General features: G+C 42.9%; 2 protein-coding genes across 2 annotated transcripts; one reads left to right on the plus strand and one right to left on the minus strand.

Annotated features, from left to right (window-relative positions):
- Window positions 1-3,540: 3,540 nt before the first annotated feature.
- Window positions 3,541-4,456, plus strand: LOC125515260. The gene is made up of 2 exons (XM_048680697.1): window positions 3,541-3,859; window positions 4,041-4,456. The coding sequence occupies exons 1-2, from the start codon at window positions 3,665-3,667 to the stop codon at window positions 4,230-4,232; spliced, it is 387 nt and encodes a 128-aa protein (XP_048536654.1). The 5' UTR covers window positions 3,541-3,664; the 3' UTR covers window positions 4,233-4,456.
- Window positions 4,457-4,464: 8 nt separating this feature from the next.
- On the minus strand, window positions 4,465-12,760 carry LOC125515254 (chaperone protein DnaJ). Its single transcript, XM_048680692.1, has 11 exons — window positions 12,360-12,760; window positions 10,917-10,985; window positions 9,523-9,615; window positions 9,223-9,353; window positions 8,383-8,578; window positions 7,493-7,668; window positions 6,767-6,896; window positions 5,635-5,795; window positions 5,451-5,530; window positions 5,182-5,281; window positions 4,465-4,878 (listed from the first exon to the last, which is right to left on the minus strand). Exons 1-11 carry the CDS (start codon window positions 12,642-12,644, stop codon window positions 4,833-4,835), a joined length of 1,467 nt encoding a protein of 488 aa, XP_048536649.1. The 5' UTR covers window positions 12,645-12,760; the 3' UTR covers window positions 4,465-4,832.
- Window positions 12,761-16,898: the final 4,138 nt, after the last annotated feature.

Consider the following 16,898-nt stretch of genomic DNA (forward strand, 5'->3'; position numbering starts at 1 on the left):
GTCCCGGACCAAGATTGTGAGAGTGCCTTTCTAGACTATAAGCTTGCCGTTAACGGCACGGCCTTCAAAAATCAAAAATCAAATTGTAGTTAAACGTTGCAGCTCGAAGGTTTATCTCTGTGATCATGGGACCATATATAGCGACCCTGATTTCCTCTTGCGATATCTTCCACCACCTGCTTGCTTGGAGTCTGAAGAAATGATGAAGTATTGAAGAAGAAGAAGAAGATCATCTGCTAGGGCTAGAGCTTCCCTGCATGCAATTGTCTCTAGAGTCACAGGGTCGATGATACCTATCCGAAAGTGGTTTTTCTACACTCACCCTTGGCACACTCACGGTGCACTCATACAAAAAAACATATCAAAACATTTCGAGAAAACCTGAAACTCTGTGAGAATAATCATCAACAAATGTTAGAGAGGCTTGTAAATTTTGGTAGTCAAATGACATCTGAGGAGCTCTATACAAAAAAAGATAAAATTACTCAAAATGTACGTGCGCTTTACCAAGAACTAGTTGGCATGACATCGTACGAGTTGACGGATGTGCATTTTATTAAGCATGTTACCGAGAAGATCGTCGCGTTTGATGCTATTGTAGGGTAGTTCGCTTCCATGGACAAACCTGTCAGACATGAACATGATTTATTTATTTGAGAAGCAGGACAAAGCGGATGTTAGAACAAAGCACTAGAGAGTAAAATTCGTATGAGGATTGAGGAAGGGTGTTTAATTAGTGCGCTCATGTATGTGTATACCTATAAAAGTCATTGTAATCAATATCGTATCCGATGGACTAAGAACAAAATTGAATTGTGAGACGTGAGAGTGGTGCACGGGAGAGTCCTGCTGCATTAGTCGACACACCAAAACTCAGATGGATATGTCTGCATAGGTGATAATCTTCCATCAAAACTCAGATGGATATGTCCGCATAGGTGATAATCTTCCATCAAAAATATGAGAATTGGCCAAACTTAGTGGGAGGGGGGCACCTGCCCCCCCCCCCATCCCCACCCACCCACACACACACATAGAACAACAAAAAAGATTTTGTGTTTCTAGACTACAGTAATGGTGTGTTTTACTCTCCATAAATGTTTTTGTGTTATATTCTAAATCGATAATCCTCTCCCTCGTGGAAGATGGTCCATCACGCAATGCACTAGGTAATTGCCCGCCTATTTAAACACCTCATCCTTGGAATTCATCTTCTTCTCATCTGATAGTTCTCTCCCTCTCCAACAACCCTCCTCCTCGATAGTTCGCTCTCTCTCCATCTGTATACCCACATGCACCCAGTTGTGTGTCATCCATCTGTATGTGTCATGGAGCAAAAGTTTGGCCACCTCCTCTTTGCTAATCTCTCGTCCTTGTTTTTGTTTCTCTTTATTACGAGTGCCAAAGTTCTCAATTTTTAATCATGTTTGGCTGCTGCACGTGAAATAATGTAGACCTCGACGGCACTCTCTACCCATTCAACTCTTTAGTGATCTAAACCCCCTTATATTTTACAGAGGGATGAATACACATACAAGATTGTAGCAAACACTCAGTGAGGGTGACCTATTAAATGGGGATTTCCCCCTCCCTACTTTTCCTCGACAACCCAACCCAGATAGATCTCCTCATCACATCGTGTAGATCCCATATGCTTTACCTCCTGTAACCAATAGCCAAAGAACCAAGTTATATTTCTCTAGCAACACAAGACAAGAGAAAGAAAAATACTAACAAAATAAGTGACAACAAAGTGGTTCATGGCTCTGCCTACTTCATTCGAATTCAACAACAAGCAACATAATCTCAACATCAATGAGAATGCAGCAGGTGCAACCGTGCAAACAGAATTGAACGCCTAATCAAACAAGAATGGGGGGGGGGGGGGGGGGGGGTGAGATGTTGCCCTAGCCCCTCCCGGCCAGCCACCAAAGAAGTGGCCAGCCAACAGTGGTTAACCTGGATGTTAATCTACAAGCAGTAGAACAACCCCAGTGCCATGTGAAACAGAGCCAAAGGGTAACCTGCTAATTTGCTCTGCTAACTCCCACTAATTGTCCTTCTAGTCTAGCCTAATCAAAAATAAATCATCAGAGAAGGAACTTTGGTTGCTAGTAGAGTTAAAACATAGATCCTGAAGTAAAGACACTCGGTTACTCAACCCTGTTTTGCTTGGTTACTCGGTTACTTGACCCTCTTTAACTCTCACTGTGAACAGTAGCAGTTAGTGTCTACAAACTATGCTAGAGCAGTGAAGCGAAAACTTGGCATAATGCTAATGAATAAAGCCACACTGTCAATGCCAAGTAGGCATTGACATTTCTCTTAAGAAAGTAAACTCTACATATTCCAGCAAGGTGACAAGCCCTATTCCATTTCAAAAGAAGAATGAGAAACTCTAGTTGCTATCTACAGTTTTGATGTTTTCAAATAAACAGGGAGTGGCAGAGCTGGTACGGGACCTCTGAAACAAGCAAAGGCAAAGCATAACATGGCAGCATGCATACAAGCTATTTATTGCCGAGGGAGCCACCGATCAACATATGGTAATTGACCTCGCAAACATTATAATTATACTTGCCCTATAAAAAAAGTCAACGCACTAGTGTCAAAAACGTTCTTATATTTTGGGACGGAGGGAGTACTATGGTCACAAAGCTCAAGCCGTGTTTTGGGTCGCCGGAGACCACCGGCGCGCGCCGCTGCGTTAAACTCCGGCGTGGGCCATTGACAGGTGGACCCCTTAGGATTAGCCATTAAGGCCATGTACAACGCAAGCGCTTACACAGGTGCCTCGGAGAAAAAAACGATTTTTCTCCGGGCAGATGCTTACACATGTGCTTATTAAGTGGTACGAAAGCAAGCTTTGGCTTCGATGCCAGCCGGTGCTTAGGGAAGTTAACTGCCCTCCTTCCCTCACGGATGCTACACATTTGAAGCAAGTAAGCACCTACTGGAAGGACTCTCATTGTGTGACAAAATTTTCTTGTGATGCAACAGCACTCTCTCTCTCTCTAAGCACTGGTGCATAAGCACCCAACACTGTACAAGGCCTAACAGCGGCCCCTAAGACCTCCTTCAATGCACTAGTGCTAAGATGAGGTGCTAAGTACATTAAAAATCTAAGCAATTAAAGTCTCCAATGCAAAGGTGCTTAGCTTGTTGTTGCTAAGCATTTTTCATTTAATGATTTAGCAACTAAAGTTGTCCATACATTGGTGGGCTTCTTTCATTTAAGTGTTTTCCCTAGGTTCCCGCGCTTGGCATTGTTTCTTCCTGGGTCACCGCACCCATCTCTCTCCTCTTAATTACCTTGCCTTTTTTTTGTCTACACGGCAGCCTTAGCACCTGTACAAGGTGGAGCATTGGGAGAGGTCTAAATACCCACGACACGACAGGTGGACCCCTCGGCAAAAATTGGCAGGGCACTATGGCACGAAGCAAACATGCCCAAAGTTCCAACAAGCGTGGGGCAGAAGATCAATCCCCCCTAGTTTTCCGGGTACTTGTACGAAAACTGCATGCTCAATCTCACGGAAAAGAAAAGAAAAGGAAAAAAAACTGCCAGCTGAAGCTGTGTCTCGGCTGTGGATAACGAACGTAGGCGCTGCGCTACGCGGAAGGCCTTCCCGTCTCTGCTTCCTGCCGCGCCCTACACGTGTCCATGGCGGGTGCGTGCGCGGTGGCCGCGCCATCCCGGGCCACCGTCTCCGGCCCCGGCGCAGCCCCGCCGCCGGGGCGCGGCTCCCGCGTGAGCTGCCGGCGCTCGGCGAGGAGACGCGCCGGCGGTCGCGCTCGCGTGTCCCGCGACACCAACGGCGCCGAGGCTGAGCCGGACAGCAAGGGTCCAATCCCGCAGGTCAGTGCTCCTCCTCCCCACACTGCCGTAACAAATGTGTTCTGCTCAGAATCTCTATCTTCAGGTTCGGCAGTCATTCCGCCCTGGAACACTGGTAGCACTACATTCACATAATCTATAACTGAAATTTGCTTGGTTTCTGAACCGATTTCCCTTTGGTTCACATGTGTTGTTCAACCAGGATGACTCCGGCTACCTGCTGACGCTGGGGCTCGGGTCCATCGGCGGCGCGGCGGCCGTGAAGTACGGCAGCGTGCTGCTCCCCGATATCACGCGGCCCAACATCGTCGAGGCGCTGCTCATGGTCTCCCTGCCCATGGCGGCCGCCGTCCTCATCTTGCTCAAGCTCAGCTCCACTTCCACACAGGACTAGGGCTTGTACACCCTTCAAAGTTCAGATGACATCATGTGTCTTTTTTCGGTTCCATTTTGCAATTCGAGACGCCTAGTAAGACGAACAAGAACAGAATATGCAAAAAAAAAATGTGTTATGTCCGCAAATCTTGTGTTCTATTGCAAAAAAATTGCACTTGAGGAATGAGGAGACGGGTGCCCGTTTATTCTTGATTTGAAGCAACAAGAATATTCACTTGCACAGCCTGATGTTGTACTGTGAGATGATCTACCGGAAAAATATATATATATGTATTTACATAGAATGTAGCTTCATCGATTTCAATATCTGCGGCCGCGACGACTGTTACATGCTCTAGGAAATACAAGTGCGACTACAGCAAAATTCATGCTTTACAAGGGTATCCCTCTCAAAAAATAAAAACGGCGTCAATAAAATTAGTTGACACTAAACCTCTGCGTTACCACTTCACAGCCCACAGACCGTAAAAGATGAGCCTCTTCAACAGAACACATGCATGCAACAGCTCGTCGAATCCCGATTAATTGAAGAATTGCAGATTGGTTAACACCATGACTGGTGTTGAATAGAATGCATCATGCAATAAATATTTACAGGCTACAGGTTGTCCTTCAGCCACTTGGATGCCCCGTTGACAATGGATCTGAAAGAATTCAACAATCAACTTGGTCAACATGAGGACATAATACACGAGATAACGTAAATGCAATTGATTGCAGAACCGAGCCAATAAAAAATCAGTATAATCATTAATAGGTTCAGTACAATAAAAAAGAACTGGACATGAATTTCTACATCGACAAATCTTTTCAGACAACATGTAACAACATATGATCAGTGAGAATATACTGAAGGATATAAGGCCCTCTGGCATTGATGACATGTAAACAAGACCAAACACCCGTCAGCAATTGCAGTATAACGAAATCAAGTGCAGCATTTTTACCCAGCAAAATCAGAAAGTTTCTTCAACCAGTCACCCTCCCCATCATCAGGTTGATCTGATACTTCTGGAGCAGCGCGGCTTCCATTCTCTTTATGTACAGCTGCAACACAGACATGTGAGTTTAATTTCTCCTACAAAAGTTCCTTATTCCCTTATCAAGCAGCAACGATGGGACACAGCAATGTTCCGCTGGTAACGATCCAAATTAAAATGAACTTTCCGCTGACAAGAGGAAGGATCAAATCTATGCATATATATTGCATGCTTACGTTTTGGCTTCACCGGTGCACGGGCAAAACCACCATTTTTCAACGATGCAAGTTCCTCAAGCAACTCCTTTTCGCGCCCACTGTATAGCAGTAGTTCAGAGAAATAAGGATCGAGTGCTTATGTAGCTCTAGAGTACTAGTGTATACTTCATAAAAAGGCTCAAGAGGGGAAGTGTATTTTCACCTTATACGTTTGGGTATAGAGACCTTAACAGTGAATAGATGATCACCGCGTATAGATGGCCTATTCAATGATGGAACACCTTGCTTCGCTAGGACCAATACATCACCAGGTTGGGTGCCTGGAGGTATTCGAAGTTCACTAGTTCCCTCAACAGTTCTGACCTGCTTGCAACAAAATTTCAAAAGGAATGACTACACAACACCATACTGTATTTGTTTTTTAACGATAAAGAACCATTACAATATTGCCATCATACTTGAAACAAACATCCACCAACATGTCACTTTGCTCTGAACCATACATGGTTTAAGGAAGGCACAAAGACTTAAATCAGTTGAAGGAAAACAGAATTGACTAGGCCTCGCATAACAGCAGCTCTAGCATTGGCCCTGGCTCAAGCCAACTTGGTTAACAAACCAAAACCATGGCCAGTACAGACTTGCTTCCAGGCAAACGTGGCATCAAATTTGCTCAAAAAAATGTGGCATCAGATTCGCTAAAAAAAAATTTGGCGCCGAGTCAAGATCAAAGTATCACCTCCTCTGGTTTTGGATTTAGCTTAGGTCGGTATAATGAGTTAATGACACACTAATAGAGTGAAAAACCTTGCTTTCATTTCATTTACAATGATTTAAAGTTTGAGTGATTTGAGTTAATTATCTTAACAGAAAAAACAGGAAAAAATAGCATTAAAATAAGAGCTGAACAGTCCAAGACATAGTTAAGCTTAGCATTAATATTAAAACACTATCAGTTCTTCTGTTTGATGATTACTGTGAGTCAGGTGGCTGTCAACTAATTTTTTTGGTTTCCAAGGGAAATACGCCAAATACATGCAACAGCAACGTGGGAATGAACTCCCACGTACTTGGGTTGTGATCAACACATACACCTCCACTAGAAATTTGGTGGTTGCATCAAAACTGCAATAAAGCTATTTTACTTTAGTAAGGTTTAGATCTCATTTTTGCTTGCTGGGTTGGTTCTAATCACCAGTTAAAAGGTAAAGTGAGAACTTCATACATTCAACCGAATATGTGCTTACTGAAGAAAGGCAATGAAATATTTCTGAAAGAAAATATCATAATTGATGATCATGAAGAGAAGGAAACTCCTAAAGAGAAAGATTTACCTTTTGAACTGTACCCAAAATAGCTTCAATGTAGCTTATCGACACAGTTGAATACAAGTTGATACCATCCCTTTTAATATCGGATGGCTCCTCTACATCAAGGCAGACAAAAAGATCTCCGGGAGGCCCTCTGTTTCCCACAAGAAAAAAGGGTTTCAGCACGGATTTATTTGGATATCCACGCAATGAAGATATAAAAACTAAAAAACAGAAAATGGGGAACTACAACAATTGCATGAAAGCTAAAGCAAGGCACATAACAAACAAATAAATCTGAACATTTCCTGAAAGTTATTCTTAATCTTAACTGTAGGTGTTATAAATCATAAATTCTTGCAATACACCTCTACAAATACGAAATAATATTGAAATAGTGTCTGCACAACACACATGCACAGTCCGAGATCTCAAGAAAAAAAATCTGCTGCTGGCTGGTGGCCACAAACTTCCACTCGCCTAGCAGAAAGACAACAAAGCAATTCAAGAATGACGTGTGCATCTTATGTGAATGCCATTGGCGATACTCCATGGCCCAATTACCGTGTTTTAATGATAGTTAATTCCAAACACATGCAAGATAGGCTACAAGTAAACTTAAGCAAAGCGATCAGCAATACCATACAAAAGATCCACATAATTTCCAAGACCGCAATGATCACTTTGCGATTGTTTCAAAATGTTTGAGGAACGAAGTATAAACTTTATGTTTGATCTTGCTTTGCTTACCCTTTCGGTCCTGCATCACCTTCACCACGTACACGAAGAGTGCTACCTTTACTAACTCCTGGAGGGATTTTTACTTTGATCTCTTTTCTGACACGAACACGCCCCTCTCCAGAGCATTTCCTGCAATACTCTGAAATAACCTCACCCTCTCCTACACAAGTGGGGCAAATAGAAACCTACAAAATAAGAAAAAAGAAAAGTTCTTATGTAATAATCGCAAATTGCAGTAAATAATCAAATTGAACTAGAGTCCAAGAGAGAATCAATATAACTCAGCACCAACTAGCATCAAACAAGGATGACAAGATAAATGGACAAACATGAGATCTGTCATGTTCCACATGATGCTAAATTAGTGCAAAATGTCATCTTCTGGCTGTTTCAATTCAACCCATTGAAATTGGTTTAGAGGCGCTCTTGAAAAAGAATTATTCATTTTTGAAATAAAAAGGAACTCTACCCAAAACAATTCAGGAGTGAACACAACTTGCGTCGGTGCTAAGCTCATAGGTGCATTCCGAAGTAAATATGTTTCAGCCCCCTGTTCTTGCTCACCTTTTCTTGCTTGCTACTCTAAATCGTGAGGTTCCATTTCTGTAATTTTCCAGCCCTTCTTATTCACTTAGAACAAAAGAGAACTTGTTTGTACCCCAGTGTATAGTGCAAGTATATTTTCCTTAGTTTCATGACATCTCATTTTCAATTCTTTGCTTTTGACCTCACTTTGCTTTGTCTAAATTTTGTTTTGTTGTAACACTACCTTGCAATGAAATATAGGGCCAAAGCTATTTATTGTTATATGAAGCTGTCACACAGTTGCCAGTATGCAGTCATGGTTAAGATCTGGAATAATGATACAAAGGATTTTAACATTTATGCTCCATGGTTACCTGGGAAAAGAGACCAAATGGTGTCTGCTCCGTTCGCATTACTTGCCCTCGCCCACCACATGTGGAGCATATTTTTGCCTTTGAGCCAACCTTTGAACCAGAACCGCTACAAGCATCACAAGTCTCCAAATGGGATAATATGATATCTTTTTCTGTTCCAAATATTGCCTCTGAGAACCCTAGAATCACATCATATCTGGTGGAATAAATCTATGTAAGTCTAGAATTCACACTAGATTTATTCTTTATATATACGAAATGTCATAAATTGCAGCTACATAACAACTTTGTAGAAGAATCTGGTGGAACAGTAATATTGGTTTCTTTCCTCAAACTATCCCCAGCCACAAGCAATGTGCCAGCATCACCAACCACAATATTTGTTGCGTAACAAACATAAGACAACAAAGATACTATAATTTCATAATAGTGATACTATACATTGCATTGTTTTTAAGGCGGTAAGGCGAGCACCACCCGCTCTACCGCCTAGGCGACGACTAAGCGCCTAAGGCGGGCATATTTGTAAGGCACTACCAGGGCGCCTTATCGCCTAAGCGTCCAAGGCAGGACGCCTTAAAAACAATGATACATTGGTCTACAGGCAACCGCTTATTCCATGCAGTACCACAGCACAGCATAAATGCTTAAGTATTACTTTAACGCAAATAATGCCGGACCTAAAAAGTATGCAGTTGTGACCAAATTCGTGCAGATTAGTAAACATGATAATTATTGTTCATTAACTTATATTGTCTTAATAGATCTAGCGAGTCTTTTTAACTAGATAAACAGCTGGGGTCTGAATATTATTTCACTTCAACACTTCTTACAACAAACCTGATGTCTTCACCCTGAGCAGCAGTGCTCCTTCTGCGTGTCCTAAATGCGCTCTGGTCCATACCAGAAAAGCCACCACCACCACCCATGCTTGCTCCGAAGAATGTCTCAAACAGATCAAATGGATTCGACTGCACAGAGAAATGGGAAAGAATTCAAACCTTGTTTAAGCAGAAAAGGCATGCAGTAGTTACTTAAGTCTAGTATTCTTACAAGCCAATGAACTCTAGTAACAGAAATATAATCAAATTTAAAGATACTGTGATGTAAATGCTAGAGCAAAGAGTTGAAAATCAGTACTGTATAAGCTCCAGCGTTGCCCCCAACCGCGCTCTTAACCCCGGCTTCACCATATTGGTCATACAATGCCCTCTTCTTATCATCTGACAGAACCTGATGATAATGAGATTCAGTACCCCAAAACATGGAATAGAAGACAAAAAGGGAATGAAAACGGCATTAATCATTGATGAAATCTAGTAAACAGTGGAGCAAGACAAATTAACTCATTACTCAGATAGGGCAATGTCATCCAAATTGATTCCTAAGTAGGTTGAATTGTAGCACACAGCACTTTGTACAATACACACAAATTACTAAAATGTGTGAGTGGAGACATAGACATTCCGTAGTTTCAGTGCCTTGAAGCAATATATATTAGTAAGTTTGGGGGGGGGGGGGGGGGCATAGCTTAAGACTGAGAAGAAATATAACAGATAAGACATTTCCCACATAAACCAATACTGCTAGTCTAGGTGAGCCAAAGAACTATACCCACATAAACCTTGGTTCAGAGTATGCTAACTTGTTAAAAAAAATTAGCTTCCAAGTCATATAGCCTAATCTGGATAAATTAACCTTGCCTAAGCGCCCAACTCACTATGGTAGTTCAGGCCTTCAGGGAAATAATTCATGTTCCTAACCAAGGTTCTCAAGATCACGTTGTAGGATCTTTGAATCCTATCTTCTTATGGCAGTCAATATCCTATAATCTTACCAGGGCGGCAAGTACCTCCAAAGTAGACATTGACAAAGTTCCGTAAAGTCTTTTGCACACAGGACCTCATAGTTGGATGAAATACTTTCATTTTAACATGAATCAATAAGGGTAAACTCAAGCAGCTACTCCACTAATTTACCTGACCAATCTTTATCTTTTATTTGAGACCGCGTATGGATAGAGTGGCGACAGACGACTGAGTAAACAATAAAAACTCAACATGTTTCTAAGGTAGATAAAATGACTTTGCTGACAATGGCAAACTATTATCGAAAACATAAGTTCAAAATATTTTGAATATGTGTGCTTTTATATTCTCTATCCTAAAAGTGGAAGTGCAAGTTTAGATGAGGGGGTTGATTTGCAACCACCCACTACTCCATTACTTAGAATAGTGCTTTAGGTTTTGTGCAAATTGCTCTGTGAGTGCCTCTGTTCCTAAATACATTTGATTTCTGGGTTGCAGAGAAAAGCTAAAAGCCATCACTTGCCACTTGGTAAGGTGATAATTCATAATTGAACTCTTAACAAAGAAAGCTAGTTATGAATCAAGACATTGAGGGCCTGTTAGGAGGGATGTTTTATGTACATTTTCACAATGGGCCATACATAACATATCCTCAGAATAGTCAGGAGTCAGAACAGCATACAAACACATGGAGCCAAAATATTTATGGGACCATGTAGTGCATACCTCATAGGCTGAGCTTATCTCTTTGAACTTGTCGGTTGCTCCAGGTTCTTTATTAACATCAGGATGATACTACAAGGTAAAGACAAAGTAAGAAGAGAAACAAATTGTCAAAACTCAGTAGTTTTTAATGGAAGTTGAATCTAATGTATACATCATGCGTGAGAAACCTAGAAATAGAGCAAAACCATGTCAGTTGGTGAACGTGATAAATGTCACACCAAATTTTAAATCATGAAAGTCAACCGTGTCTATGTTCTAAAAAAAAGGTATGAATGAAGATTTTTCAAACCTATCAAGGAGGGTGCTTTAGGGCTGTTATAATCCCAATACAAGATCATGTCCTAGTCCAAAATCAGACTTTTGTAGACTTCCAATGGTATTCCAGATTCCAGAACCCTTGCTCAGCCAGATTCATGTGAAGCAGAAGGACCTTTGGGGGCCTACCTTTATTCTCAACTCACGAGCAATGTCATCTGATCCCCCTCCTATGGCCAAAGCCAACTCCAACGGCCCCAAAAATAGCTATTGTAAATGGCATGTGGTTGAAGACAAAAATGTTGGATTGGATGTTAGGCCTTGCCCTAAAAGCATCAATACGTGATTCAGGCTCCTAGCGGGCAGCAACTAGCAATGGTGCCGGTGATTTCTACATGGCACGCTGATGCCATTGGGTAGGAGAGTCAGACTTTCCAGTGTTAAACGTTGCAGTGTCTGTCAACATTGCTGGAGCAGTGAGAAAAATTATAATGATAGAAAGTTAATGAAACACCATGATGTGGTCATGTGGATGTAACTGTGAAGATATCACACAAAATTCCTCTAAATGGTGTCAGGACTCAACCTCTAAAAAACAATTACCTCTCATCTAAAAAATTACAAAGCAGCTGTCAGACCTAGTGGTGTTATTATCTGTACTAATAAGGGATTTTCATGTATAAAAGCGAACCTGTGCAATATCGAAGATGCACAAAAATAGAAAGTAGGGAGTGGTTATTGCGAAACATTCAACACTCCAAAACGCAAAGACCTAGAGCAAAATCAAATTGAGCCAGCAAAGAGATTGGACTAAGTTACATTGTGAGTTGCGGCTACAAAGTTCTAGAGGCTACTGATATGATAGTATAACAAAAATGAGACTCGAACACTATTCACCATATCATATCCAATATTCACGGACACTAATATGGGTCACAATTTACAGGAGGGGGTGAGAAGTTGGTCCATTGTAGCAAGTACCAGGATAACACTGCTAGGGTTATATACAGTTCGCTAGGGTGCGTCTATCCACACTTTATACAAACAAAACAATGCATCATGTGTGATTCAAGGAACTACTTTTAAATAGACAGTGTGACAGGCTGATGGCACTACTTTTAAATAGATAGAACCCCATAAAACGAGTAGGGATGTGGCTTAAGTGGGAGGGGGACAAGCGTCGAACACCTGGCGCGCGAGCTTCCGGTAGGCGGCCTTGATGTCTTTGATGGTCGCGGAGCGCTGCACGCCGAGCGTCGCGTAGTAGTCGGCGGCCGCGAACACCACCAGGCCCCCGCCGCGCCGCCTCCGCCCGCGGTTCTTCCGCGGCGCCGCGCACGCGAGGGGGAGCCCGACGCCGAGGCCGCCGCTCCTGCCGGCGGGGGAGGGGGCGAGGTGGGCCCCGCGGGGGCGGAACGAGGCGGGCGCCGGGGTGGAGGGGGCGAAGGGGAGCGTGGAGAGCGCGAGCGCCATTAAGCCGCGCGCTCCGGCGGGTTTCTCTGGGAGCCGCTGCTGGTCCGCGGCGGGGCGGGGGGCGTGTCGTGTGCTGGGCGTTGGTCCGCGTCTCGTGTCGTGTGAGCTGCAGTTGGGATGGGAGGGGAAGGGGACGACGGACGAGTAGGGTGGGCCCACACTGTCAGTGTCCGCTGGAATACATTGATCATTGGTACTTTTTGTTTTTTATTATCAATTTTGCCATGGTTGTGTCACACTACTCAATTTTATTATTACAAACTTCAACTACATGAACTGTAATCATTTTATTAAGCATGTGCTCAAAAATACCACTCGTCAATGTTGTCGTCCGGTTACCACTTGAAATAAGTGAGGAGCTATCTCAAAAACAATCAACAAACTCAAAAATATATGGGTCCTAATTGTCGTCCGGTTGAAGGCTACTGACCAGGATGAAGTGACCAAAATACCCTAGGACCCCACTTGCTAGGGCTTTCCTATAATCTATGGGTCCTAATTGTCAACACATGAATAATTAAATTAGAAGAAAAAATAACGACACGCGAGGATTCGAGCACTGCATGTGAAGCTATTTTACCTTCTAATTTCATTCTTTCTGAACTATCACCCATAGGTTATAGCAAGTTGTAGAGGAAATATTGATAAGTGAGGTCCAGAGTATTTTGGTCATTTTACCCTTGTCAATGGCCTTTAACCGGACGACAACGGTGCCGAGTGGCATTTATTTAGCATAGACCGAACAAAATGATGGCATTTTTGAATAATTGAACCTTCTAGTTGCAAAATTGAGTAGCGTGACACGACAAATAGCAAAACTCATATAAAAATCCACTTCTTAACGGAGGCATGTGTACTTGGGACACTTTGATTCATTTGAATTTTGATAGGATTTTTTCTCAACAAGGAAATTCTTAGAAAAAATATTCCTATGTCAATCATTTGATTTATAGGATTGAATCATGTAGGGATTTTTCCTAAAGATTTCTTTGTACTATATATTTCATAGAAATTTTAACATCCACTCTAATATCTTGAAAATAATTATTTGCTTTCCCGTGATGCTATCAAACGAATTGAAAATCCTGACAATAATCCTATGTTTTTCCTATATATGAGTTGTGGGATTCATGTGAATAAAATGAGCCCTTAGGGCTTCTTTGATTGAGAGGATTATTCACATTGAGAAAAGGCTTATAGGTGAACTCACATTAGTGGCGGCGCAACTTAGCGTTTGCCAATCTGACAAAAATTAGCAGTGACAGGCGTAAAAACTCGCTCGCCACTGCTATAGGCTTATCAGTGGCGGGGACCACTGGTAACAGCTATCCAGATTTGTCGTGAGACAAATGTACCAGTGGCGGGCAACAATACGTGTCGCTCACTAGATTATTTGATCCTGTGGCAAATCTGTCCAAGAAAAACCAGTGACGGACATTAATACGCGCCCACGCACTGCTAACGCAAGTAGCAATGGCGGGCGCAGTTTTGCGCCCGCTACTAGTATATTTTTCTGCTTGTCACTGGTAACTTTTTCCAACCACTGGCGGATGCATATTTTGTGCCCGCCACTGGTATTTTTTTCTACCATTTTTTTAATGCAATGCTTTTAGTGTTTTTTGTTTAGTCTTATGGAGCCAATTATTTCTGTACATTGAGTTTACATCATTTAAAGTTTCACGTAAGAGTTTGGCCCTTTTTAGTGTAAATTAGCTATTTTTAGGATATCAAATAGATTTCTAGGTATTTGATGGTGGTAAATCCACTTAAAGGCTTAAATATAGCAGACATACCCGAAGCAATGCCAAATTTTGGCATGTCGCATGTAATAGTGTATGTTGAGTGTGGAAAGAGTTTGAACACTAAGAGCATCTCCAGCCGTTTTGGTGGTGCTCATCGGGTGTCGAGCCGTGACTTTCAGGGTGAAAGCATAAGGCCTGACCTTTATTGCTTGTGTGCTGCAATTGCCTTGCTGAAGGAATTGTTTTGAGAGCTCGTACTTTCTCCAGGGTGAAAACCTAAGATTTTGAATCGGGCAACGACGGCGCTTGTGCACCATTCTCTTCATGAAGGCGTTGCTTTTGAAGACCTCTTATGATTTCTGGGTGTTGTTTTTGGTGGTGGTTGGTGTGCTACTGCTGAGAGGAGTTGATAGCTATGGTGGGATCTCTGTTTTTTCCTTTCTTTTTTGTTTTCTCCTTTGGCTGTGTACATCATGGAGGTCTTGTAACTTCTTGTAGGTGCACAGGCTGGGTGTAATTGATATCTTCTTGATATTAATATATTCCCTTTTTTGAAAAATCTCCAGCCGTTGAGCCCCCAAGGAGGCATTTTTTCGCCGCTTGGGGGGCTGCCGGCGGAAATTTTGGCCTTGGTGTGAAAATGTTTCCAGCCGTGTCCACCCCCAAGCCGTGCCCAGGCCGCGCCTGCCCCAGGCCACGACCGGCCCGGCCTCGCCGCCGAGCTCGCTCCTTTGCACGAGGGTTCGCTGGCCACCTCCGTCCCTGTGCGTACAAGTACTCGTGCCCAGCTAGCTAGCTAGCAGAGCAGAGCCAATCGATTCGGTTGTGTGTGTGCTTGCTAGCTAGCTAGCTTGGTTCGTTTGAGCACAGGCGTCCAGCCACACCGGCGGCGTTGATACGTCTCGAACATATCTATAATTTATGAAGTAATCATTCTATTGTACTATCCTTCTAGGATGTTTTATATGCATTTATATGATATTTTATATGATTTTTGGGACTAACCTATTAACCTAGAGCCCAGTGCCAGTTTCTGTTTTCTCCTTGTTTTTGAGTTTCGCAGAAAAGGAATACCAAACGGAGTCCAATTGATGAGCCAATTTTTGATGATTTTTTATGGACCAAAAGAAGACCACAGAGTATCGGAGTTGGGCCGGAAGAGTCCCGAGCTGCCCACGAGGGTGGGGGGCGCCCCCCCAGGCCACGTGGGCCTGCCTCGTGGCTAGCTCGAGCACCTCCTTGACGTGCTCGACCAACGCCAAAAATTCCTATAAATACAGAAACCTCGGAAAATTAACCTAGATCGGGAGTTCTGCCGCTGCAAGCCTCTGTAGCCACGAGAAATCAATCTAGGCCCTCTCTAGCACCCTGCCGGAGGAGGCCATCATCACCGGTGGCCATGGAGGAGTATCCCGGAGGGGCCATCATCACCATGAAGGCCAAGGACCAGAGGGTGGAAGCCATGGAGGAGGAAGCACAAGGGGGAGAACCTCTCCTTCTCTCTCTTGGTGGCACCGGAGTGCCATCGAGAGGGGAATCATCGCCGCGGTGATCATCTTCATCAACATCATCATCATCACCACCATCCTCATCTATTTTACGCGGTCCACTCTCCCGCACCCCGTTGTAATCCATACTTGAACATGGTGCTTTATGCCACATATTATGATCCAATGATGTGTTGCCATCCTACGATGTTTTTAGTAGATATCTTTTGTCTTTGGGTTGATTCATGATATAGATTGGTATGAGTTGTATGTTTTACTTTGGTGCTGTCCTATGGTGCCTTCCGTGTCACGCAAGCGTGAGGGATTCCCGCTGTAGGGTGTTGCAATGCGTTCATGATTCGTTTATAGTGGGTTGCTTGAGTGACAGAAGCATAAACCCGAGTAAGAGGGATTATTGCGTATGGGAATAAAGAGGACTTGATGCTTTAATGCTATGGTTGGGTTTTACCTTAATGATCTTTAGTAGTTGCGGATGCTTGCTAGAGTTCCAATCATAAGTGCATATGATCCAAGTAGAGAAAGTATGTTAGCTTATGCCTCTCCCTCATGTGAAACTGCAATAGTGATCACCGGTCTTGTTAACAATTGCGTAGGACAATTCCGCACACCGATCCACCATTATTCCACACTCGCTATTTATAATATTTAGTAATATATTCTAACTTTATGATAACAGCACCTACTTTTATATTTTAGCTCTCCGATATCATACAAAGTTATCCTCTTCATTCCCACAACATAGTTTTATTTCTCGTTGCTAGTTGGAAGCAAACGTTCGGTGTACGTAGAGTCATATCAGTAGCAGATAGGGCTTGAGAGAATATTGATCTTAACTTTAGCTCCTTGTGGGTTCGACACTCCATACTTATCACTTCCACCTTTGGAAAGTGCTATGATGATTCCTTGCACTTGGGGATTATCAAGCTCTTTTCTGGCGCCGTTGTCGGGGAGCAATAGCGTGGGGTTGATATTCTCGAGTGTGCTTGTTTGCTTTCTTCACTAAG

The sequence above is a fragment of the Triticum urartu genome, chromosome 6 (assembly GCF_003073215.2).
Source record: "Triticum urartu cultivar G1812 chromosome 6, Tu2.1, whole genome shotgun sequence".
NCBI lineage: Eukaryota > Viridiplantae > Streptophyta > Magnoliopsida > Poales > Poaceae > Triticum > Triticum urartu.